The sequence below is a fragment of the Tamandua tetradactyla genome, chromosome 8, assembly GCF_023851605.1.
Source record: "Tamandua tetradactyla isolate mTamTet1 chromosome 8, mTamTet1.pri, whole genome shotgun sequence".
In the NCBI taxonomy this organism is placed as follows: domain Eukaryota; kingdom Metazoa; phylum Chordata; class Mammalia; order Pilosa; family Myrmecophagidae; genus Tamandua; species Tamandua tetradactyla.
In genome coordinates, this window is record NC_135334.1 from 61,281,789 (window position 1) to 61,308,954 (window position 27,166).

At 37.9% G+C, this 27,166-nt stretch overlaps 1 protein-coding gene across 2 annotated transcripts in view; it reads left to right on the top strand.

Annotated features, from left to right (window-relative positions):
* The first annotated feature begins 384 nt into the window (after positions 1 to 384).
* The window catches only part of CCDC90B (coiled-coil domain containing 90B), a 64,563-nt gene continuing 37,781 nt past the window's right edge, over positions 385 to 27,166 (top strand). Inside the window, exons 1-3 of one of the 2 annotated variants that reach the window (XM_077113423.1) lie at positions 385 to 993; positions 3,598 to 3,717; positions 6,010 to 6,113. In XM_077113423.1, the coding sequence (XP_076969538.1) occupies positions 894 to 993; positions 3,598 to 3,717; positions 6,010 to 6,113 (324 nt within the window). In that variant the 5' untranslated portion in view covers positions 385 to 893. The remainder of the gene's footprint in view (positions 994 to 3,597; positions 3,718 to 6,009; positions 6,114 to 27,166) is intronic. The other variant, XM_077113422.1, reaches the window with a different exon arrangement.

Consider the following 27,166-nt stretch of genomic DNA (forward strand, 5'->3'; position numbering starts at 1 on the left):
GTCAGTACTGAGAATGGTGTTTGTTACACAGCAGACCCTCGTGGGGTGTTTGAATACATATAGGTAGGGAAATCTAGCAATAGCTGTTCACATCTTTGTAAGAATAATTAAGCTTCTAAAGCCTAATAATTGAGTACCATTTAGGATTTACAAAGAACATTCACTTATATTATTGCATTTCGTCACCATAATTGTGTATTTTATTTTCAGCATTCTGCCATGTTGAGCAGTCTAGGGTAACTGAGGTCTGACAGGTATAGGGCTGAAAATTAAGACGACCGTGGAAATGGACGAATTTCGGTTTCCCTGAAGAGGATCAAGTCAAACCTAAAGTTCGTCCTCCTGTGCACCAGAGGGCAAAGCAACCAGGACGATGAAGGAACAAGAATGAATATCTCCCTTGATTACATTTCCCAGGGGTTCTAGTGGCCTCGGGGTGGGCGATTCCCAGGAATGTTCAGTGGCTGAGAACTACAGGTCCCAGATTGGTGTGCGGCCGGACCCAATTCCGTTTCCCACCAACCCAAGGGCTTAATGGCTGGTGGTTATCGTCGGGAACTTGCTGTTGGACTGCACCTCACTACCAAGAACTGGGTGCCGGAAGCTTCTCCAACAAGGACCCGTTTTCTTAGGGCGGTAACGGCGTGCACGGGTCGGGAAAGGGCGGTGGGAGAAGCCGAAGCAGCTTTGAATCATGCGTGTGAACTGTTGGTCCACTTGTAAAACGGCCCAGCTTCTCGGTACTGCGGTGAAAGCCAGTGTTAGGAATTGTACATCCGTCAGGCCGAAAACTACATTTCCCAGCATCCTTGCGATACCAGACCTGTCCTTCCCGAAAGCCTGAGCGCGACTATACAGATTTCCACTTCCTTTCTTCAAACGGGAAACAGGATATGAGGACTCCCTGGGCCTGGCGGCTCCTTGGCTTTGAAGGCAATGGAGGCTGCCGGGTTTCTTTCCCGCGCGGGCGTTTCTCGCCGGCCGTAAAGAGAGGTGAGAAAAGGCACGGTCTCAGCGAATTCCGGGCTGCACTGTAGGGAAATAATGCTCGTATGTCGTACCTGCTCGGGCAAGTGGGAGGCGTGGGCGCCACGCCCCCCAACGCTGCCCGCAGTCTGCGCGGGGCGTAGCGATCTTGTTGCCTCAGTTGCTTCCGCGCCCAGGCCCGCCTGGTAGGACACGGGGTCGGGAAGGACAGAGAGTAGAAAGAGGACCAAAACTCTTTGTGCTCTGAAAGCTTCGGGTCCCTGCCCGTCTTCTGAGCTCGTTTCCTTTTCTGTTAGAGGGAGCTGGTAATCCTTGCATTCTTGCAGATCTCTTTAGAGCAACCATCTAAGGATTGATGATTCTGGGGATTCTGATTTTTCTAGTGGCTTGCCAAAACTTACTCTGTGTTAAGTACGGTTCTCAAGCCCAGGTTTTTGCAGCATGCGTTTCAAGATACACCCGCCTTGTTGTCACTTTGCTATCATGTAGCTATTCAGAAAAAAAAAAAAGCAAATGCTGACATCTCTGTTTTGCAGCGTGTACAGAGATGGACATCTGACTTGATTGTATAAAGACACTTCTAGGATTTTTAGAAAATTGAAATAGAAAAGATAAAGTGTTTGCCTAGTAAGGTCGTAGAGTCACTGATGGTTATAGAGTCACTGATAGAATCAGGATGAAATAAGTGTTGAATGTTTACTGTGTTCAAGTAATTTAAACTTGCCTAGTAGTGTCAGTCATCAAGGAATTTGGAAACCTTGACACTTCAGATATGTGAAAGAATCTTGGTTATCATTTCGTCCAGTTCTCTTTTTTTTTTTTTGCATGGGCAGGTACCGGAAATCCAACCCGGGTCTCCGGCATGACAGGAGCAAACTCTGTCACTGAGCCACCGTGACCCACCCACAAGGGAAGCTTTAAAAATTAAGATTCCCAGGTCCTACTGCAGAACTGCTGAGTCAGTCTCCAGGGAAGGGCCCATGGATTTCTGTATTGAGTTTTATTATTGAACTTACGAATCCTCATAATTCTCGTGTGACTAGTCTAGCGCATATTAACAGGCTGGCATTTGGGAATATATACTTTGATGCCTGTTCTTTAAGTTGCTGACAGAAGGATGGTGTCAGCCATATCATTCAAGTATTTCAACTCTCAAGTTCTAGTAAATTAACATAAAACTAGAACTTAGATTTAATGATACCGTTTTATATATTTTTTCGAAAGTAAAATGTGGCCTATTTCTGATAAACAGCTTGACTCAAGATGGGCCAGAGTGTCAATCCAAGTTGTACTACTACTGATCACTCTGCTTTTCCAATTTATTATTGCCTCCAAAGAGAAGTGAAACCCTTCAAAGTGGAAAGTAAAGATGGACAGTGTCAATACCTACCTACCTTATAGAATTGTGAGAATTGAACAAAGGATTACATGACTATTTGAACAAATTAGGAAGATATGTTCTACATATCCTTCCTCTGTATACACCTCACTTTCCCTCACACCCATAGTAAATAGAATCCAAAGTGTGAGTAGTAAAGGCAGCCCATGCCTCAATGAATTTTGCTGTGTACCTTCTGTCAGCATAACTCCTCTTTAAGATTTAATACAGCTGTAGCATTATTTCCAAACAACTATTTTTTTAGCCTTTATTCTTAGGGTCAGTATCCCTCCTCTGTATTCTCTATGGATATATCGTGATACTACATCTTTTGAGAAAGAAAGCACCACATTGTTATTCATCATTGTATCCATAACACCTCAAACAGTACCTTTCATTTAACAAATATCAGTGGAGTACCAGGATTTGTGTTAGGCTTTGGGAATCCATTCATGAGCAAGAACAGATATGGCCTTTACTCTCAAGGACTTTATAGTCTAGTGCAGTGATTGGTAAACATTTTTCTTTGAAGAGCCAAATAGTAATTATTTTAGGCTTTGTAAGCTGTACAGTCCGTCACAACTGCTCAGTTCTGCCAGTGTAGCACAAAAGCACCCAGAGATAATATGTAGATGAACAAGTATGGCTGTATTCCAATAAAACTTTCTTTACAAGCAGGCAGTGGTAGCCCTTGGGCTGTAGTTTGCTGACCCTTGAACTAGTGAGGAAGTCAAACAGTTAAGAAGCTCAAAATGTGTAAATTGTACGAGGTGTTATGAAAGAATATTATAGAGTACTGTGAAAGACCTTAGTAAGAGAGACCTGACCTAAAAGGTCCAGGTTGGCTTTGGGAGGAAGGGGCATTCAGACTGAACCCTGAAGCAGGGAAATGAGAAGACAGAAAAAAGTTTTCTGAATATGGGCTGGGCAAAAGCCCTGTGATGGCAAGGCACATGGCATATGTGTGAGACTGAAATAAAACCACTGTGGTTTGAGAACAGAGAAAGACTTCAGTTGCGGTTGTATATAGTTGGGCAATTTCTACTTTCCACTAATTAGAGAAAAGCCAGTGATATCAAAAACATGACATATATTACAATTTTAGACTGACTTAATAAATAAAACATCTTGAATACTAAAAAGAGGGAAATATTTATTGAATGATTTAGAAGCTAAAGTGTGACACCTCTGTTGGTTACTACAAGAAATAAACCAATATCTTCTTTTTTCAGACTTCTTAACCACTGTAACCAAGGAAGGATATGATGTGAGGCGAGTGGACATAACTCCTATAGAGCAAAGGAAATTAACTTTTGATACCCATGCATTGGTGCAGGACTTGGAAGCTCATGGTGAGAAATATGGATACCTCTTAAAAAAAGAAAACTAACAGCATTCATATAATAATGAACTATCTAGTCAAGACAATATTGCTATTATATCAAAAATAACTATTTAAATAGTATTTCAATCCATACAGTGGAATATTTTGCAGTGATTAAAAATGGTATTGCTTGAATGATATTTTCTGATATGGTAAATGTTCAATATATGTTAAATGAAAAAAACATTATTTAAATTAGATTCAGGGGCAGTGATGGCTGAGTGGCAAGAATTCTCGCCTGCCATACCAGAGACCTGGGTTTGTTTCCCAGTGCCTGCCCATGTAGAAAAAAAAAAGTACAGTAAAATTATATTCAAGAAAGACAAATGGATGATAGAATGATGAATAGTTAGAGTGGTCTGGCCAATGCGGCAAAATGTTAAAATTGGTAGATCTGGGTATCTGGAGAAATAGAGGTATTTTGGAGTTATCTGAGTGTGGTTTGTATTTTTGTAACTGTCCTACAAATTTGAAGATATTTCAAAATAAAAAATTGAAAAAAAAAAAAAGCCTGTGCACAGCATTATTTCATTTATGTAAAAAAAAAGAAAAAAACTAAACAAAACAGTAGAACTTGCAAGCTGATACCAGAGTCCGTGTGGAAATATAAATGTGCAAGAAAAGCAAAAAAATCAACAAACTAAAAAACTTGCCAAATACCAAAAAAAGTAATTTATGTGATGTGATATTACAGAAATATAAAAATAGATTAATAGAACAGAATGAAATTAGAAATATATAGGTAGACAGGTAAAGAGCATGTGTTCTGGTTTGAAATGATGTACGTACCCAGGAAAAGCCATTCTTTAATCCTAATCCCATTTTGTAAAGGTAGCCATTTCTTCTAATCCCTATTCAGTTTTGATTGTTTGAAACTGTAATTAGGTCATCTCCCTGGAAATTATTTAATCAAGAGTGGTTGTTAAGCTGGGTTAACTGAAGGCGTATTTCCACCCATTTGGGTGGGTCTTCATTAGTTTCTGGAGTCCTATAAAAGAGGAAACGTTTTGGAGAAAGAAAGAGATTCAAAGAGAGCAGAGCAGAACGACATAGCCATGAGAAGCAGAGTCCACCAGCCAGTGACCTTTGGAGATGAAGAAGGAACATGCCTCTTTGGAGATGAAGAAGGAACATGCCTCCTGGGGAGCTTCATGAAACAGGAAGCCAGGAGCAGAAGCTAGCAGATGACACCATGTTCACTATGTCCCCTTCCAGATGAAAGAACCCTGACTGTGTTCACCCTGTGCCTTTCCAGATGAGAGAGAAACTCTGACTGTGTTCGCCATGTGCCATTCCATTTAAGAAAGAAACCCTGAACTTCATTGGCCTTCTTGAACCAAGGTCTTTCCCTGGATGCCTTAGATTGGACATTTCTATAGATTTGCTTTAATTGGGACATTTTCTCAGCCTTAGAACTGTAAACTACTAATTTATTAAATTCCCTTTTTAAGAAGCCATTCTGTTTCGGGTATATTGCATTCCGGCAGCTAGCAAACTAGAATAGCATGTGATAAAGAGGGCATTTCAAATTAGAGAAAAGGATTATTTAAAGAATGAGATATGATAAATGACTAGCCATTGGGAAAAAATAAGTGATCCCCTTATTCAAAAACAAATTCTAGATGGATTAAAAGCTAAATGTAAACCTGAAAGAACCGCAAAAAGTACTAGAATATAGAATATTTTTAAACTCTTAGAGCAAGGAAGCAAGATAAAAGACTCAAAAGCAGTGAAAGGAAAGATGGACAGATAAGACCAAAGAAACATTTAAATCTGCTGATACCAAGAGATTTCTTCCATAAAGTTAAAAATGTTAGCAAGACACATAACAATAAGCCTATTTCTTTAATATATGAATTCTTATGACTCAATAAGAAATGCAGCAATTTTATAGAAAAAGTTAACAGTTAACAGAAAACTAAATATAAAAATAAAACTAATAAGTGTATGTAAATATGCTCAATCTCACAAACAAGAAAATGTAAATTTTAAAAGTTAAAGTAACATTGTAATATTTGTATGCCAATTACACACTTAGAAAAGACTGGTAATACCCAGTCTGATGTAGATACAGGGAAATGGATCAGTGAGAATTAAATTTTTAGAGTGCTTTTAGAGAATAATTTCACATCAAATTTTTTATTGCCAATATGTTTTAAAAGAGTATAACATTTTAAATGTTGAGAAAAGTTATTCTACCTGTCTATTCTAAAAAGAATGTTCACTTTTAAAAACATAAATGCCTGTTTGCTTCCTACAGGATTTGACAAAGCACAAGCAGAAACTATTGTATCAGCATTATCCACTTTTTCAAATGTCAGCCTGGATACTATTTATAAGGAGATGGTCACTCAAGCTCAACAGGTAATCATTCATTTTTATCACTTCTGGCAATTTCATCAATCTTTTTCATAACCACATCTCTGGCCACCCACCCACCTTCCAAATACACCTGCATTTTCCATGTACTGATGGAAATGGACTGAATGCTTTTTAAAAAACTTTGGTTTCTAGAAAACTAAAGAGTTAGAATATTCATAACAAAATTATGGTTACATTTTGTTGAATGTTCCATTGTGTGAAAGTATATTGTTGGAATTATGAGATGGTGGTAGAATATTTGTGAAACAAGTTTTTTCCCCTCTAAAGCCCACCACAGTAGAAGCTAACCTTTCCATATAAAAAATACATTATTACTATAATCATATTTATGTTTTGGCTAATTTTCACAGACTTTATAAAACTGGGAAGGAACTGTACAGACGTATATGACTGGGTGGACATATGTATCACCTGGCTAAGAGGCTTTATTTGAGTGGACACACTCAAATAAATCCTTAAATTAATATTTAATGCCATATACCAGCACTTCTGATATTCTCAGATAGTACTCATTTAATCCTTCTAATAACCCTGAAAAGTAGGTGGAATCATGAATTAATTCACTATGTTTTAGACTATTTCTTCCTGTTTATATTTTAAAAAATTTTAACTTTTCACATTTATGCTTCCTTCCTCAGATAAATATTTCAGAGAAATTAGGTTTATCTTTCTTACATAAAATGAGAATCTCACATAAAACTCCATTACTTTAAGGATCATGGTGGATCTAAAATTTGTATAATTTTTTACTGCTGCCTCTGACTAATTAGACATTTTGAATTAAAAGCATTTAGTCCCTAGATTTAACTTACCTTTACATTTGAGTGTGTTATTTTAGTTTAGTCAGAATCATAGCAGACTACCAAATCCACCAAAAAAAAAAAAGGAACAAAGAAAAAAAAGCCTGGCATTTAATTGATTCCCCTGAACCTCTGAGCTATACTGAAGCTTCATGGAGCTACATTTTCAGTAAACTAATGAACTCTTCCATCAACTTTTAAGTTTTCCTATAATATAAACAGAGGCATAAAAGTGGTTTGAGAAATTTTTATGCTGTCAGGATCATTTATTCCTGCATCTAAAATGTAGGATTAGATATAGAAATATTACTACTAAATGTTTTTTTCCTTTTGAAAAGCAGTTTTCCTGAGATATATTCACATATCATATAGTCCATCTAAAGTGTATAGTCAGTGGGTTTTAGTATATTCGCAAAGTTGTGTATTCATCACCACAATCAATTTTAGAATATTTTCATTATTCCAAAAAGAAAAACCTCATACCTCTTAGCAGTCACCCCTCCATCCCTCTATCCTTCCCCAGCTCTACATAACCTCTAATCTATTTTTGGCTCTGTAGGATTTTTTACATTTTATATAAATGGAATCATACAATATGTAGTACTTGGTGTCTGGTTTCTTCAAGTTAGAATAATTTTTTAAAATTGTAATTTTTAAGTAGAGAAGTTGTAGGTTTATGTAAAAGTCATGTAAAAATACAGCATTCCTTTGATTCCTGGTCCCTGCCCATGCAAAAAAAAATACAGTACTCACATATATATCCTCTTGTTGACACTTTGCATTAGTGTAGTACCTTTGTTACAATTGAAGAATGAATATTAAAAGTACCAATAACTATAGTCCATAATTTACATTAGGTGTATTTTTTTCCCATATGCCATGTTATTATTAACATCTTGTATTAGTGTTGTACATCTGTTATAATTCATGAAAGAACATTATGCTTATACTATTAACCCCAGTCCATCATCCACAACAGGGTTCACTGTGTTATACAGCCCCATTTTTTCTTCTTTCGTTCTAATATCACCCCAAACTTCCCCTTTCGACCACATTCACCTATATAATTCAGTGCAGTTAATTACACAATAATGTACTACCATCACCACCATCCATTCCCAACCTTTACAATCAACTAAGTAGGAATTCTGGACACATTAAGCATCAGCTCCCGATTCTCTACTCCCAACCTATTCACTGGTAACCTATATTCTAGCTTCTCTTTAAGTTTGCCTGTTATAATTAGTCCATATCAGTGAGATTACAATATTTGTCCTTTTGTGTCTGGCTTATTTCACTCAATATAGTGTCCTCAGGGTTCATCCATGTTGTTATATGTATCAGGACTTCACTTGTTTTTATACCTGAATAATATTCCATCATATGTATATAACACATTTTGTTTATCTATTCATCTGTTGATGAACACTTGGGTTCTTTCCAGATTATGGCAGTTGTAAATAATGCCACTGTGAATATTTGTGGGCAAGTGTCTGAGTTCCTGCCTTCAGTTCTTCTAGGTAATTACCTAGTAGCAGGATTGTGCGGTCTTAAGTGTTCAGTTTCCTGAAGAACTACCAGACTGTTTCCACAGTGGCTGTACCATTTTTCATTCCCACCAGCAAGGAGTGAATGTTCCTGGAGGGTTTCTCCAAATCTTTTCTGACACTTGTAATTTTGTTTTTGTAAATAGTAGCCATTTTAGTAGGTGTGAAATGATAATCTCATTGTGATTTTGATTTGCATTTCCCTGATAGCTAGTGAAGATGAGCATCTTTTCATTTGTTTTTTAGCCATTTATATATCCTCTTTGGAGAAATGTCTATTCAAGTCTTTAGTCCATTTTTTAAATTGGGTTGTTAGAATTTTTATTGTTGAGTTGTAGGATTTCTTTATATATTCTGGATATTAAACCCTTATTGGATATGTGGGTTTCCAAATATTTTCTCCCATTGAGTAGGTTGCTTTTCATTTCCTTTTCAAAGTCCTTTGATGCATAAAAGTTTTTTATTTTGAGGAAGTCCCACCTGTGCTTCGGGTGTGATGTCTAAGAACCATTACATAACACAGGACTTGAAGGTACTTACCTACATTTTCTTCTAGGATTTTTATAGTCCTTGCCCTTATTTTTAGGTCTTTTATCCATTTTGTATATGGTTGGAGATAGGGGTCCTCCTTCATTCTTGTGCATATGAATATCCAAGTCTCCTAGCACCATTTATTGAAGAGAGTATTTTGTCCCAGTTGAATGGACTAAGCAACCTTGTCAAAAATCAACTGCCCATAGATGTGAAGGTCTGTTTCTGAAGTCTCAGTTTGATTCATTGATTAACATATCTATCTTATGCCAGTACTCTTATATCCAGAGTGATCCCCCGATGAATCCCAGAATGATTTGATCAGTGACTGGAAAAGTATTTGCAAGCCCCCTTCAGGGAATGGTGAGAGTGGGGAGAAATTCAACTTCCCCAAGTTGAATTCTTGATATTCTCACAAGCAGTGTGGACAACCAGAGCTATAGGCTGAGCCCCCAGTCTTGGGGTTTGTTCACATGAAACTTAACCCCACAAAAGATAGGTCAAGTCTACTTAAAATTTAGCTATCTTAAAATTAGCTACTTAAAATTAGCTTAAATTTAGCTACTTAAAATTAGCACAAAGCCATGCTGGATCAAAACACTAAAAACAAAACAAAACTGTATGGTATTGTTATAAACCCAGATAAATAGACCAACTGAATTGAAAATCCAAAAATAGACCCACTAATCTATGGCCAGTTGGTTTTCAACAAGGGTCCTAAGTACGTGCATTAAGGAAAGTATAGTCTCTTCAACAGATGGTACCAGGAAACTGGATATCCATATGTAAAGAATGAAGTTTGACCTGAAACTCATACCTTATATAAAAATCAACTCAAAATTGATCAAGGCTTATGAACAAAGGTTCTGCTGCTAAAAAAAGGAACAAAGTCATGAGGCATGCAACAATGTAAATGAACATGTGGGACATTTGGTGAGGCAAAATAAGCCAGAAACAAAACAACAATGGTATTGTCTCCTTAAGAAAATGCTTATAAGAAAACAGGGGCCTAGATGGTAAGCTTTTAGAGCAGACACATTAAGTTTGGAGAGGTGATTGTTATTTCTGGATTTCAAGAGGCTGTTTTATATATTTATATAGAACCTGATATTTAGAGATAAAAACAAAGATGATCCAGTTGGGGCTAAAGTAATTCAGAACACAGAGGTAAGGAAGACAGTGTCTATATTTTAGAACCACACATACTCTTTGAGATCCAAGGAAAATAGGTTTATTTGGTCTGTGTTCTAGTTTGCTAGCTGCAGGAATGCAATATACCAGGAACGGAATGGCTTTTTAAAAGGGGAATTTAATAAGTTGCTAGTGTACAGTTCTAAGGCTGAGAAAATGTCCCAATTAAAACAAGTCTATGAAATGTCCAATCAGAGGCATCCAGAGAAAGATACCTTGGTTCAAGAAGGCTGATAAAGTTCAGGGTTTCTCTCTCAAGTTGAGAAAGCACACAGAGGACATAGTCGGGCTTCTCTCTTGGCTGGAAGGGCACATGGTGAACACGCGTCATCTGCCAGCTTTCTCTCCTGGCTTCCAGTTTCATGAAGCTCCCCGGGAGGCGTTTTCCTTCTTCATCTCCAAAGGTAGCTGGCTCATGGACTCTCTGCTTCATGGTGCTGCAGCATTCTCTGCTCTCTCTGAATCTCTAGGTTTCTCCAAAATGTTTCCTCTTTTATACAATTCCCATAAACTAATTAAGACCCACCTGAATGGGTGGAGACATGTCATCTAATCCAGTTTAACTACCACTCTTGATTGAGTCACATCTCCAGGGAGATGATCTAACTGCAGTTTCAAGCATACAGCACTGAATAGGGATTAGAAGAAATGGCGCCTTTACAAAATGGGATCAGGGTCAAAACATGGCTTTTCTACGGTACAAACATCTTTTCAAACTGGCACAGTCTTCAACTGAAATTTTCTATAGCACATAATCTAACTCAACCTATCTGTATAGCTCATTTGAACAACTGAAACACAGCCCAGAATAAGAAAGAGGTCCTTTAATCCTGTATAGATTATTGTAATACTTGACTACCTCCTAGAGTATATTAAGTAGATAATCAAAAAGTACTGGCAAAGTCCCTTCAGGGATGGGAGAAAGAATATGTAACTATTAACCTTTAACATCAGGGAATCCCATGATCCTGTGTCAAACATTAGGAACACCCAATTTAATAGCCCTTGATCCTGAGGCTTACTCTTGTGAAGTTTATGTAGGTAGCAGAGAAGTTTAGACTACCTAGTAGGCATGCCTGAGATTTACTTCCGGAGGACCTCTTTTGTTGCTCAGATGTGGCCTCATTCTCTCTAAGCCCAACTCAGCAAGTGAAATCATTGCCCTCCCCCATATGTGGGACATGATATCATCCAGGGATGAAAGTCTCCCTGGCCACGTGGGAGATGGCTCCCAGGGATCAATCCAGCCCTGACACAGTGGGATCAATAATTCCATCCTGACCAAAAGGGGGAACAGATGTGAAACTAATAATGTTATCAGTGGCAGAGTTCAAATAGAGAGGATACTCTGGAGGTTGCTCTTATGCAACCTTCAGCTAGACTCTGCTACCTATCATAACCTGCCAAAACCCAACCAGGACCATTCCTGCCAATCCTAAAGAACACCTAGGGCAATATATAAGATCCCACAAGGGTTCTATGCACTAGAGTACTTTCCAGAAACCTACAACCTCCTGATTGGTCCCGGGACCAGATAAGTCCTGAAACTAGATGGCCCAGCCTCTCCAGAACATTAGATAGTTCCATCTTTCTTCCCCGTATTAGTGACAGACCCTTCCAATTTGAAAAAGTTAGAAAGGCCATAGCACAAACACCCCTAAAGAGAGGGAGGGAAAGATCAACGGTGAAGGTGGAATTATACAATGCAGACAGGATTTAACAGATGAATATGAATGCTGAATCATTAAATTGATATCTCTTTTAGTCTCCAGTGTCTTACAGCAGCTAGAAGTAAAAACCTAAAATTGTGGAATTGTACCCCATGTCAAACTGAAATATGTTCTACAACTAACTGTGGTGTTGTGCATTGAAACTTACTGCTTTGTTATATATATGTTATTTTTCACAAAATGAAGGAAAAAAGTTGACTGTGATGATAAAAAAATATTTAAGCCTTCTTTATCCTGGAGCAGCTAGAAGGAAAAATCTGAGAGGATCATATGGTAGCCCATGACAAACTCTGGGATCTGTCTTATAACTACATGTTGAAGAATGCTCTGAAAATTATTGTCTTTTTTATTTCTTTGCTTTGTACATGTGTTATACTATACAACAGAAAGTTAAAAAAAAAGATTAAAAAAATTAATCAAGACCTATAAGAGCTAAAACTATAAAACTCTTAGAAGATAATACAGAGGTAAATAGTCATGATTCAGCAATGGATTCTTAGATATGAAGCCAAAAGCATGAACCAATAAATTTGACTTCATTAAAATTCAGAACTCGTGTGCCTCAAAGGAAATTTCCAAGAAAGTGAAAAGACAATCTACTGTGGGGAAAATAGTTGCAAAGCATATATCGGATAAGAGTTTAATATCCAAACTATATAAAGAATTTTTTACAATGCAACAATAAAAAGACAAACAACCCAATTTTACCTAAAAATAAGTAAAGAATATTTCTCCAGAGAAGATTTATGAATGGCAAATAAGCACATGAAAAGATATTCAACATCATTAGCCATTCAGGAAATACAATTCAAAACTACAAGATACCATTCATACCCACAAGGATAGCTATTGTTATTTTTTTAAATGGAAATAACAAGTGTTGGTCAGGATATAGAGTAATTAGAACTCTAGTGCATTGCTGGTGGGAATGTACAATGGTGCGGCCACTGTGGAAAACAGTTTGGTGTTTCCTAAGAAAGTAAGCCCAGATTACCACATTAGCTGATACTTCTACTTCAAGATATATACCCAAACAAATATCTATACACCAACATTTATAGCAGCATTATTTACAATAGACAAAAGGTAGAAACAACTCAAGTTCCCATTATCAAATAATGGATAAAGTGTGATACATACATACAATGGAATACTATTTGGTGATAAGAAAGAATTAAGTTCTAATTCCTGCTGCAACATGAAAGAACCTTGAACACATATGCTCAGTGGAATAGGGAAGCGACATAAGGACAAATATTGCATTATATCATTGATATGAGATAACGAGAAATAGCATGTTTGCAGAAATAGAAAGCAGATCAGAGGTTACCAAGGGATGGGGGGCATGGCAGGAGTGGGAGTGTTTGAACAAAAAAAAAGTTATTCACATACTTCAGCTTCTTCCCAAATCCTGAATCCATTCACAATGTAAACTATTATGGGACTCAACTGGGACGCTATTATGGAACTCGACTGGGAAATAAAGAAATAAAAATACATGAAAGAGACCCTTTCTCTTTTGCTAGCTGCTGCTGCTGATGATGATGAAGAAACTAATGACATCTACCATAAGTACTTCCTATACACCAGACACTGTGCTAAACATTTTACATATTTGTATCATCCTCACATCACTCTTTTGAGGTTTTTATTCATTATTTCCAATTTAAAACTAAGAAAATTGAGGCCCAGAGAAGTCAAATAATTTGCCCAAATCACTTATGACTTACCTAGTAACTATTACAGCTGAAGCCAAATTCAGTTCTATAATCTATTTTAGAAACTTCTCAAAATTAACAGTTCTGCCTCTTTTGTTGCTCATATGTGGCCTCTCTCTAAGCCAAACTCTGCAAATAGACTCATTACCCTCCCCCCTACCTGGGGCATGACTTTCAGTGTCATACGCTTCCCCAGCAACATGGGACATGACTCCCAGGGATGAGCCTAACCCTGGCATAGTGGATCAAGAAAGCCTGCTTGACCAAAAGGGGAAAAATAGTGTAACAAAATAAGGCTGCAGTGATTAAGAGATTTCAAATAGAGTCAAGAGGCCAGTTTGAAGGCTACTCTTATGCAGGCTTTAGTCATATATTACAAATTGCCATGGTATGCCAAGACCCCACCAACATTATTCCTGAAAACTCTAAAGAAAATGCAGGACTCCATGCAAGACTATAAATAAAGTTTTACTTAATAAGTTTATCTTTCAGAAACCTAAAACCTCCTGATTTTTCCTATGCCAGATAAGACCTGAAACTTAAGAGGTACCTGTCTCTCCCAGGACATCGACCAATTTCATTCCCTTACCCCATAATGTTGGCATCCCTTCTCAACATGAAGAAGTTAAGAGTGGTCATTGCCTAAATATCTCTGAAGATTGAGAAAATGATGAAATGGTAGAGAGTTGTGATAGAGAAGTTAGGATTTAAGAAAGGATCATGACTACTAAATCATTATATGAATATTTATTTTTAGTTTCTAATGTATTAGAATACCCAGAAGAAAACACTTGAAATTGTGGAACCGTAACTCATACCATACTTTGAAATGTATTACTTTTCTGTATATATATTATATTTCACAATAAAAAAGTGTAAAAAAATTAATTATTCTGTATGGAAATTATTTAGATCTATATCTGAGTCAATGAGAGCAATTATCAATCAGGATCACCAGGCACTGTACTTCTTAGGCAACTTCCTTTAGGAAGGCATTGGGCAGGTATGTACTATAGTCTATTAAGTAAACCTAAAAGAGGTATATGCTTATATACCTAAAATATGCAGGTCAAGACATGTCAAATTTCCCTAACATACATTCTTCTTTTTGTTTTGATTTTTTTTTTTGTTTTCATAGCCTGATCATTTTTTTAATTACAAATAATAATATATGCAAAAAAGTAATAAATTTGAAAGCACACCGCAACAATTAGTTATAGAACCAATTTCAGAGTTTGGTATGGGTTATAGTTCCACAATTTTAGATTTTTTCTTCTGGCTGCTCCAAGACACTGGAGACTAAAAGAAATATCAATATAATAATTCAACAGTCATACTCATTTGTTAAATCCTATTTTCTTTGTTATAACTCTACCTTCCCCTTTAATCTTTCTCCCAATTTTTAGAGGTACTTTTTATGTTGGAAAGCACTGCTGATAATATGGGATAAAGAGATGGAACTAGTTGATGTTCTGGAGAGGATGGCCCCTCTGGCTTTCAGGACCTATCTGACCTAGAACTCATATGGAGGTTGTAGGTTTCTGGAAAGTAATTATAGTGCATAGAACTTTCGCAAAATCTCAGATAGAGGCCTAGGTGTTCTTTAGGGTTGGCAGGAATGGCTCTGATTGGGATTTGGCAAACCTTGATAAAGAGCAGTATTTAGCTGAAGCTTGCTTAAGAGAGGCTCCAGAGTAGTCTCTCAAACCTTTTTAAATTCTCTCAGCCACTGACACATTATTTATTACAATTCTTTTCCCCCTTTCAGTCAGGAAGGCATTGTCAATCCCACAGTGCCAGGGTCAGGTTAATCCCTAGGAGTTGTACCCCAGGTTCATCCCTGGGAGTTATATCCCACGTTGCTAGGGAGACTTTCATTCCCGGATGTCACGTACCATGTAGGGGGGAGGGTAATGATCTTACTTGCAGAGTTGAGATCAGAGAGAGAGAGAGGCCACATCTGAGCAACAAAAAATGTCCTCAGGAAGTAACTCTTAGGCATTAACCATAGGTAGGATTAGCTTCTGTGCTTCATATTGAAAGCCTCAAGATTAAGGGGCTTTGCCTATTGTCTGGGAGTCCCTATTGTTTGAGACAGTATCAGGTGTTTCCCTGGTAGTAAAGTTTAATAGTTCCCCATTTTTTTTCACCCATCCCTCAAAGGACTTTGCCAATACTTTTTTTTTTTTTGCATGGGCAGGCACCGGGAATTGAACCCAGGTCTCCAGCATGGCAGGTGAGAACTCTGCCAGCTGAGCCACCATAGCCTGCCCACCAATACTTTTTAATTATCTGTTCAACATACTCTGGGATGTATCCAGACATTACATTAAGCTATACAGAATTATAGGCCTTCATTCCCATTCTGGACTCACTGGGTTTAGGTTGTTTAAAAGATCTACCCAGACTGGCTGAGATAGATTATGCTACAGGAAATTGAGGTTTTAGGCAAAATAAACCTTTCCTTCTTTGGTCTCACTGAGTAGGTGAAGTTCAAAGATATAGACAGTGTCCTCCTTACCTAACATACATTCTTAAAAAAACAACAGTACTTACTTAGTACACGGTTAGCACTTCATAAATGTTAGCCATTATTATTATTACCAGTGGAACCGACATTTAATGGCTAAAGCAGGAAAGGCTGACTTCTATGTTCTGGTGTGGAGAAAGTTTCAATCCCCTTAATATTTGTTTAATTTTATCATAATGTAAAATAATTTTTATTATGTACGGATGACATCCCTGCCTCATGTCTTCCCTAATCCTCATCCATATGGAAGGAGTTCATTTTCTTTTAGTTAGTTCTGCTTGAAAAGTTCGTAAGAATTACTTCAGAAGTCACTGAAAAGTGGCCTTAGGGGATGTCAATTCTGTTCCCCCAAAATATCATAAATGGGTTCCATGACATTAATTATAATACATTTAGATCACTGAAACTACATAGAGAATAGGTGAGAATGTAACTGGATTTCTTATGCACTCTGGACCTGAGAATAAGGGAACATACTGTGGTCCTAGTAGCCTTTTTTCATTTCTTTTTCCTCCTTTAAATATAGTTTATGACTCAAAAAGCCCACAAAACAGGTGTCCATCTTTAAAATTTTTTAATAGAAGAAGATAATCCTTTATTGTAAGTCAAATGTATTAAAAACATGATCACTTTAACTGTTGCAGATCCATCAGAGCAAGCTGAGGAGGAAATCAAGAAAAAATTCAATTTCTAATAGCAACCAAAAAAAATCAAATACCTGGGAATAAATTTAACCAAGGATATAAAGCTTTTGTAAACAGAAAACTATAGAATATTGCTAAAAGAAATCAAAGAAGACTTAAATAAATGGAAGGACATTCCATGCTCATGAACTGGAAGACTAAATATCATTAAGATGTTAATTCTACCCAAAATTATTTATATTTACAGATTTGATGAAATCCCAATCAAAATTCCCACAGTGTATTTTGCAGGATTAGAAAAGCCAATTTTCAAGTTTATTAGGAAGGGTAAGCCTGAATCTTGAAAAAGAAGAACAAAGTTGGAGGGACTCAATTTCTGACTTTAAAGCATGTCACAAATTAGCACATGCTATCATCACACACATCCAGTCCATCCGAAGTATACAGTCAGTGGCTCACAATATTATCTTATAGTTGAGTATTCATCACCATGATCATCTTATAACATTTACATCACTCCAGAAAAAGAAATAAATAGAAAAAATTCATACATCCTATACCCCTTATCCCTTCCTCACACTGACAACTAGTATTTCAGTCTTCCCAATTTTTTTTACCCCTCCTCCCACCCCCTATCATTTATTTATTTTTTTGTCCTTATGTTTTTACTCATCTTTCCGTACCCTGGATAAAAGAAGTATTACACACAAGGTTTTCACAATCACATGTCACATTCTAAAAGCATTATTGCTATACAGTTGTATTCAAGAATGAAGGCTACTGGAATACAGTTCAGTAGTTTCAGATACTTCCCTCTAGCTGCTCCAATATACCATAAACTAAGAAGGGATATCTATATAATGCGTAAGAATAACCTCCAGGAGAACCTCAACTCTGAAATCTCTCAGCCACTGAAACTTTGTCTCATTTCTTTCTTCCCCCTTTTGGTCAAGAAAGCTTTCTCAATCCCATGATGCTGGATCCCAGTTCATCCCAGGAGTCCTTTCCCATGTTGCCAGGGAAATCTACATCTCCCATGCTGCCAGGGAAATCTACACTCCTGGAAGTTATGCCCCACTTAGGGGGAAGGGCAGTGAGTTCACCTGCCAACTTGGCTTAGAAAGGTCACACTGGAGCAACAAAAAAATTTCTCTGGGGCTGACTCTTAGGCATAATTATAAATAGGCTTAGCCTCTCCTTTGCAGGAATAAGTGTCATAGGGACAAACCCCAAGATCGATACTCAGCCTGTTGAATTGGTTGTCCCCACTGCTTACAAGAATATCAGGAATTCCCAAGATAGAAAAGTTTAGTATTTCCTTCTTTTTCCCTAGTCCCAAGGGGACTTTGCTAATACTTTTTTATTCTCTGCCCAAATTACTCTGGGATATATCGGGGCACCACACTAACCTGTCCAAACCAACAAGATCTCATTCCTTATTCAAGGTTTCATGTAATGGTGTTCGAATAATCTGATCATACAAATTAGATAATGTGCTACCCAAAATGTGAATTTTGCAACAAATAAACATCTCTTCCTTTGGTCTCACACAGAAGTTGAAGTTTTAAAATACAGACCATATTATCCTTTACCCTGTATTCTGATTTACCTTAGTCCTATCCAGATCAACTTCATTCATATCTCTAGTCAAAGTCTGATCACTTTTTCAACTTTTTAAAGTTATGGGATAATGCTGACTTTCATAGCTTCAGAGCTCTAACTCTGTGTCTCAGGTGTCACATAAATACCTGAAGTTTTAGGAAACAACTAGATTATACATAAATAACTCAGTATCTCAGAATTTAGAAATAACAGTTACAACTCTGGAATAGATATGACTGCTGTAAGAGCTTACAATCTAGGTCTTTTACAGTATGACCCAACCTGATAACCCATGCCCTCAACTTCAGTTCTCTAAGTTTGTATATTATAGTTAGTCCATATGAGTGAGGCATGATAATAATTGTCTGTTTATGACATTTCATTCAACATACTGACCTCATGGTTCATTAACTTACTTGCATGCCTCACAACTTCATTCCTTCTTGCAGCTGCTCAGTAGTCTGTTGTATATATATACCACATATCCCCTTTCCATTTCTCATTCGTTTTCCCATTAGGCCCCCTCCATCCATTGGGAATTGCAAACACTGCCGCCATAAACACCAGTGTGCAAATGCCTGTTTCTTTCCCCACTCTCAGTTTTTCCAGGTATATCCCTGGAAAGGGGGTTGCAAGATCATATGTTCACCCCCACTCCGAGTCTCCTATAGAACCACCACACTGCCCTCCAGAGGGGCTGCACCTCTCAGCTTCCCTGCCAACAGTGAATGGGTACATTTCTTACTCCACATTTTCTCTAGCACTTGTTTCCCTCTGTTCATTTTTAAACAGTTTTATTCTCACATCATACAATCCAACCTAAGTTAAAAAATCATTGGTTCCTGGTATGATCCCAGAACCATGCCTTCGCCATCACAATCTATACGAAGAATTTCCTTTTCTCCTTCAAAGAATCACATACCCCTTACACATATCCCCCATTTGTTGACATTTAGTTTTGGCATAATGCTTTTGTTATATTCAATGGAAACATATTACAGTGTTACTGTTAACTATAGACACTATCTTGCATTGAATGCATTTTTTCCTGTATCCCATCCCATTTTCAACACCTCCATACTGTTTTGTTTACTGTAGCTTTGCAGTACAATTTGAAATCAGGTATGTGAGTCTTCCAACTTTGTTCTTTTTCAGAATTGTTTTAGATATTCAGGGCCCCTTGCAGTTCCATATGCATTTAAGAATCATTTTTCCATTCTGCAAAAAAGGCTGCTGGAATTTTGGTAGAAGTTGCAATGAATTTGTGCATCACTTCGGGTAATATTGACATATCAATAACAGTAACTTTTCCAATCCATGAATATGGGATGTCATGACATTTACTTAGGTCTTCTTTAATTTCTTCCAGCAGCTGTGTAGTTTTCAGTGTACAAGCATCTTATATCCTTGGTTAAATTTGTTCCTAGATAACTGACCATGAACCTATGGAATAGGTTCTGCCAAAGTTCGTTGGGCACTTAGGACTGAAAAGCAGGCCACCCCATATAGCAAAATAGTAACGTTTTATTGGGGAATTTACAGACCAGGAAGCTGGTCCTGGGCAGATACAGATTGTTCAGCACTCCACACTGCCCAGCAGGTTACAAAGGGTTATAAAGGGCAAAAACAAGTAAGGTGCAGAGCCAAGACGGAATTTGCAAGATCGTAAATATACTTCTTTGCAGTTTCTGATATGTAGCAGTAGTTTAATACAGGTAGCTACCATGCTTAGGAATGTGCATGTGTGTTTTATGATGTACTTGTAGAAGTTTTTTTGGCCTATCAAGGAATTAAGCCTTCTCTGGTTTATAGCCTCATACTAGATATTTTATTCTTTTAGATGCTATTGTAAATGGAATTCTTCTCATTTCCTTTTCAGTTTGTTCATTTCTAGTGTTGAGAAATACGATGGACGTTTGTGTCTTGATCTTGTACCCTGCCACTTTGCTGAATTAGTTTACTCGTAATAGTTTTCTTGTGAGTTGCTTTGGATTTTCTGCATATAAGATCATGTCATCTGCAAATAGAGATAGTTTTATTTCTTTGTTTCCAATTTGAATGCATTTTCTTTTATTCTATTTAGCTTAATAGGTCTGACTAGAAAATCTAGAGCATTATTAAATAGCAGTAGTGAAAACAGACATCCTTTTCTTGTTCCTGATCTTAGGGGGAAAGCTTTAAGTTTTTTGTCAATAAGTATGATGTTGTCTGTGGGCTTTTCATAAATGGCCTTGATCATATTAAGAAAGCTCCTTTATTTTCCTAGTTTTCTGAGTATTTTTAATTAAGAATGGTTATTGGATTTGTCAAATGATTTTACTGCATCTATTGTGATAATCATATGGATTTTTTTCCTTTGCTCTATTTATGGCGTATTATATTGATTGATTTTTCTGTTGAACTATCTTTGCATTTCTGGATGAATCCCAGTTGGTCATAGTGCATGGTTTATTAGTATTTTTTAAAAGATTTTTGTATCTATGTTCATAAGGGAAATTGGTCTTTCATTTTCTTTCCTTGTGATGACTTTGCCAGGCCTTGGTAATGTTGGCATTATATAGTGAATTAGGAAGTGTTCCCTGTTATTGGATTCTTTGGAAATTTCAGAAGAATTGGCATTAATTCTTCTTTAAGTGTTTGGTACAGTTCATCAGTGAAACCATCTGGGTTCTGAATTTTTCTTTGGTGGAAAGTTTCTGATTTGCTCTCTGTACTTGTTATAAGTTTGTTGAGATTTTCTGGGGGTTTTTTTCAGTCAATTTAGGTGATTTTATTAATTTCTAGGAATTTATCCCTTTTGTCTAGATTATATAATTTGTTGACATGCATTGTTCATGGATTCAAATCCGGCCAGCCTGACTCTAAAACCTATACTTTTAACTGCTACTCTGTGTGACTTTATCATCATCTAAAAGTTATTCTTGGAAAAGATACATGCTTTCTCTACCCTTTGAAGGCTAAGTCATTTCTTGGTCATGTGTCTGGAGCTGTTAAAGCCTCAGTGTTCTGAAATTGAACTCAGTTTTGAAACAGTCTTTGCTTCCCATAGCAATCATTGTAGGATGAAATTTTTCCCCCCACCCCCGGCAGTACAACCCTGGTCATGAATTGTGACTTCAGAAAAAATTGAGAGTTCCAGCTGATGATCCTGTTTTTGTTTTGTTTAGGGATTTTTGTTTAGATACTTAACTCTGTACTTCAGTTGTAAGCACTTATACAGCTTCCAACAACTTTTGATCCTTGTGGCCTCTCTCTTTGTGGCCTTCAATGTAATGCCTCCAGGGATAGAAGTAACACTAATCTGATTAATTTGGCCCATGCTTTAAGTGAAGTAACCTCATCAAAAGGTCATCTTTACAATGAATTCACATCCACAGGAATGGATTGAGATTAAGAACATGTTTTTCTGGAGTGCCTAAGACACCATAGCAAGTTACCTAATTTTAAGAAGTTAAGTGGTAACCATTATGTTTTCTTTGTAAAGATGCCTTGCATTATTTGTACAAACTATGTGTCTTTAGCAAGGTAAAAGCTTGTAAATCTATCAGAAAGGGGCCACCTTTTCTTTGACATTTTCTTTTTACTGCCCCATATAGAAAGAATTCCCAGGAATATAAACAAAACTAATTATTTTCTAACCTGAGGTAATTATTTAAACCATATTTTTGACTATTTTGTTTTACTACTTGATTACTGAGTCTTATCCAATACCCCCTTGAATTTTCTGATGATATAAAAACCCTCAAATTCAAAGCAATATGATTGTGGAAAGATAGTGGAGTAGGAAGCTCCAGGAATCATTCTCTGCACCAGAACAACTATTGATCTGGCAGAAATTGTCAGAATCAATTATTTTGAAACTCTGGTGTGTACTGTAGCACCATCCAGCATCCAGTGAATATCAGGAGAAAGAGGCTGGTAAATTGGGATAAATACCAGTAAATATTACCTACCCTGCAGCAGCTACTATCTCCCATCCCCCAGCTTCTTGGGAGTGTGGACTGTAGATCCGGATCCTGGCACAGCTTGCAGTTGCCATGGTAGGACATAAAGACCTAGTCCTCCAAACTCCAGGAGTGTGTGGTCCAATCACTGATCGCTACTTCACATCACTGGGGGCCAGCTCTGATTACAGCCATTTTTCCATCCCCCATCAGGCAAAAGCTGCAGAGGAATCTTAAAGATGTAACCTTCCTCAAATCTATGGAAAACAGTTAAAGGGCTGCATTAACTAGGCAAATGCTGATTGAGAAAACCCATAGGAGAATCTCCTGGTATCCTTGCTGGCTCCTCCCCTGCCCACCACACTGTGGGATGAAGCCAGCTTGTGCTCCCATTGTGGGTCCCCGGCCTTGTTCCAAAGGGAGCAGAGTAATCCCTACACACATACTTTGGTGTCTGTAAGTGCCAGTTTATTTGGAGGAAGTCTGAAAAACTGAACTAGGAAATTTTTCTGGGGGTTGCCCTCTCAGAATTTGTCCTGAAAGCAGAGAAGCACACTGCAGACATTAAAGCAGTATATGAACAAATAAGTCTACCTGAATTAAGTCACACAGGAGATCACCCAGGAAGGGGTGAAAGGCTATTTCAAAGGAAATAAGGGGGGCATTCATTCAGACTCCTGTAAACTGTATATGAGAGCATTCCTGAGGCCACTAGTAAGCTCAAACCCAGAAAAAGAAGCACATTCTATGGCTCCAGACAGGCACACATAAAGCAGAGAGAACCCTACACTTCACATTTCCGTTGGGGTTATCTTCCTCATACTAGCACTAAGCTCTGAAGGAGACTACCAGCAAAAGCAAAGCCAATTTACAAAAATTGTGAAAAGTGCTTTTTTACTTTGGTTTTTTTCTTTTGATTACCTCCTGTCATTCAAGAAAATATCTGTTATACCAGTAGCTGGATACGTACTTAAGTAATAGACTTCTCAGTGTCTAAATCCTAGAGTTTATGCTTTAAAATATTGAAATGTACAGTGGACAAGAAAAGACTACAGACAAACAGGAAATGAGACCTATCCAAAAGAACAAGACAAAAATGCAGAAAACATCAATTAAAGGACCATACGTTTTACTTACCATACAAAGACTTCTTAAAAATAAACTTACGTGTCTTCAAGGAGATAAAAGAAAACTTATTGGAAAAACTAAAGAATATAGAGAAAATGGTGAATGAACAGTATGAGAATCTCTTTGAGATTCTCAGTGAGAACCGAATAAAAATCCTGGAGGTGAAGAACACAACTGAAATGAAAAATTCCCCAGAAAATTTTAACAGCAGATAGGAAGTGGCAAAGAATGAACCCTTGTTCTTGAAGATAAAGCAATTGAAATGATTCACACTGAGAAGCAGAGAGAAAAAAGAGCAAATGGAGCCTAGGAGACCTGTGGAACACCATCAAGAGTACTAGTACATGAAATTTCAAATGACATGGCAATTTTTATTTTAACACAGTTTTTTTGACTGTTTTCACACACCATACAAATCATCTGAAGTGTGCAATCACTGGCTCACAGTGTTATCATATAGTTGTACATAGAACCCCATGATCAATTTTAGAATATTTTTTTACTCCATAAGAGAGGTAAGAATAAAAAAGGAAACCCAAATCTTGTCATACCCCTCCCCCCCCATTATTGACCCATAGAATTGGTATAGTACGTTTGTTAGTGTTAATGAAAGAGTATTAAAATACTCCTGTTAACTATTAAAAAAAGAGAGAGAGAGAGAGAGTACCAGTATAGGTATTGAGATATAGATACATAGAGAAAAGGGCAGAAGGAATGTTCAAATAGATAATGGAAGCAAACTTCCCAAATTGAATATAGAAAACATGAAAATGAATACTGAACCCCAAACAGAATAAACTCCACAGAACCATGGCCATTTTCATAGTAATCAAACTGTACAGTGCTATGGACAGTAGAGATTTCTAAAAGCTTCAAGAGAAAAGCAACAAGTTATATACAAGGGAATCCCAATAAGGTTAAGGGCCAATTTCTCATCAGAAACCATGGAGGCAAGAAAGCAACGAGATGAAATATTTAAAATGCTTAAAGAAAACAATATCCAACCAACAATTTTATATATGACAAGCCTTCTTTCAAAAATGAGGGAGAGATGAAGACATTCTCAAATAAACAATAGCTGAGGCTGTTCCGTAGTGCTAGATCTTCCCTGTAAGTAGTGCTAAAAAGGGTTCTTCAGATTGAAAGGAAGGGACTCTAGTTAGTGGAGCAAACCAGCATAAAGAAATGAAGACTTCTGGTGGACTTCTAGGAAGATGGCCGAATAGAGTAGCTCAAGATTAGCCCTGCTCCACAGAAAAGTTAGAGAAGGGACAGTAGGGCAACTGAGGCAGCGATTTGGGAGTGCAGCTGACCTGGGAGCACCTTCTGCACTGAACTGAGAGGCAGAAAGCTGGAGCCTGGTGCAGAGGCGTGGAGCCCACAGGAGTGCACAGATGGCAGCCAAAGACTAGGCAGTGAGCCTGGCCAAGTTCCTTGGGCATGCTACCCTCACCAGCACTGGCCTGTGACCAGTGACTCACTCTACACCCCACGCACCCAAACCCTGTCATCCGCTCCCATTCCCCGTGCTCCAGGTGCCCCTACTCCACCAGCCCCCAGTGCATGTACCTTCCTCACACCCCCACCCCAAGTACAGCCCAACCCACCTACCCTGAACCACTCCCAAGCACTACCTCAACCCCTGCTCTCTGCAAGCTGTTGCCAGTTCATAAAGGCTGTGGGCACTAACCTCCATGCCCTGACTATCCCTGTCCCCCTACACATAGTGTCGCACAGCCTCACTCTGCCCCCTTCCCTGAGCTCTGTGCATCAGTTTACTGAACTCTTAGGCCCATGCATGTGCCCTCCAATCACATCATTCAGCTCTGGGAACCACACTTTACAGCAGTCCTAGAACCAAGCATGTGCACACCCTCAGCCACACTTCCCTGCTCTGAGAAAGTGCTTACCTATGCAGCTGGGTTGCATCTGCCCCCAAGCCACAAAGGCATAACACAGACCTGCTGCCAAAGCTCTGTGCATGCATAAAAAGGGGCCCCATGCCTTAGACCAGCACACACCAGGGTTACGACCCCCAGACTGGTGTACCCGCACAGCTACATCCTCCCTGGCCACTGGGCGCCCGCATTCATAAGCATCAGCATAACATCCCCAATCTGCGGCTATACCTGCCCTGAAACAAATCACTGCAGTGAGTGCCCCACCCTGTATCCTGCTCCCAGCTGTACAACCATCCCACAAACACAAGGCCTTAGACTACTGAAAGAAATCAACTTTCGAAGCAAATCAATCAAGATATTTACATGCCACGAAGACAGCAGAAGATCACTAAGCATATCACGATGCAGACAGATATAGCCCTGTCTAATGACAAAATTAGAACACCAGAGGAAACACAGATGTTGGAACTACTAATCAAAGATGTTCATACAACTCTACTTAATAAGTGGGATAGCAAATGACAAAGGAGGTCAAGAAGACAGTAGAAGAGCATAAAGAGGAATTTGAAAGAATAAATAGAAAAATAGCAGATATCACAGAGATTAAAGGCTCTGTTGACCAAATAAAAAACATGCTAGGGTGGGCCACTGTGGCTCAGCAGGCAGAGTTCTCACCTGCCATGCTGGAGACCCGGATTCATTTCCCAGAGCCTGCCCATGTGGAAAAAAAAAACACATAAAAACAAAAAACACACTAGAGGTACACAACACCAGATTTGAAGAGGCAGTAGGAAAAATAAATGATATAGAGGACAGGATAACTGATTTTGAAGACTCAAAATAGCATATGGCAAAAAAAGATGCAAAAATTGGAATTGGATCTCAGGGAAATGACAGACAAATCAAAGCGCACAAATATAAGAACCATTGATATCCCAGAAGGAGAAAGGAGGTGTGAAGGGCTAGGAAGAGTAGTTGAGAATATAATGGGGGAAAACTTCCCAACCCTCATAAAGGACATAAATATACAAGTCAGAGAAGCCCAACAAGCTCCGAACAGAATAAATCCAAATAGGCCTTCCCTTAGACACATACTAATCAGTCTGTCAAATGTTGAAGAGAAGCAGAAAATCCTGAAAGTGGCAAGAGAAAAACAATCTACTACATACAAGGGAAACCAAATAAGACTGAGTTCAGACTACTCAACTAGCACCCTGGAGGTGAGAAGGCAGTGGTATGATATATGCAAGATCCTGAAAGAGAAAGACTTCCAGCCAACTGTACCCAGCCAAATTATCCTTCAAAATTGAGGGAGAGATTAAAGTTTTCATAGACAAAGAAATCCTGAAAGAATTTGCCAACAAGAGACCCGACTCTACAAGAAATACTAAAAGGAGTTCTGCTGGCTGAAAAAAAAAAAAAAGACAGGAGAGGGATGTCTGGAGGAGGGCACAGAATTGAAGAGCACCACTAAGGGTAATATAAAGAATACAGAGAAAGAAGGAAAAGAATGTATAGATCTGACAAAATAAAAAGATAAGATGGTGGATTCAGGAAATGTCTTTTCAGTAATAACTTTGAATGTTAATGGACTAAATTTACCAATTAAAAGATACAGATTGGCAGAATGGATTAAGAAACATAATCCAGCTATATGATATTTACAAGAGAATCATTTTAGACACAAGGATACAAATAGATTGAAAGTGATACTTATGAACAAAGGTTGTACTGCTACAAAAAGGAGCATGAGGCATGCAATGATGTGA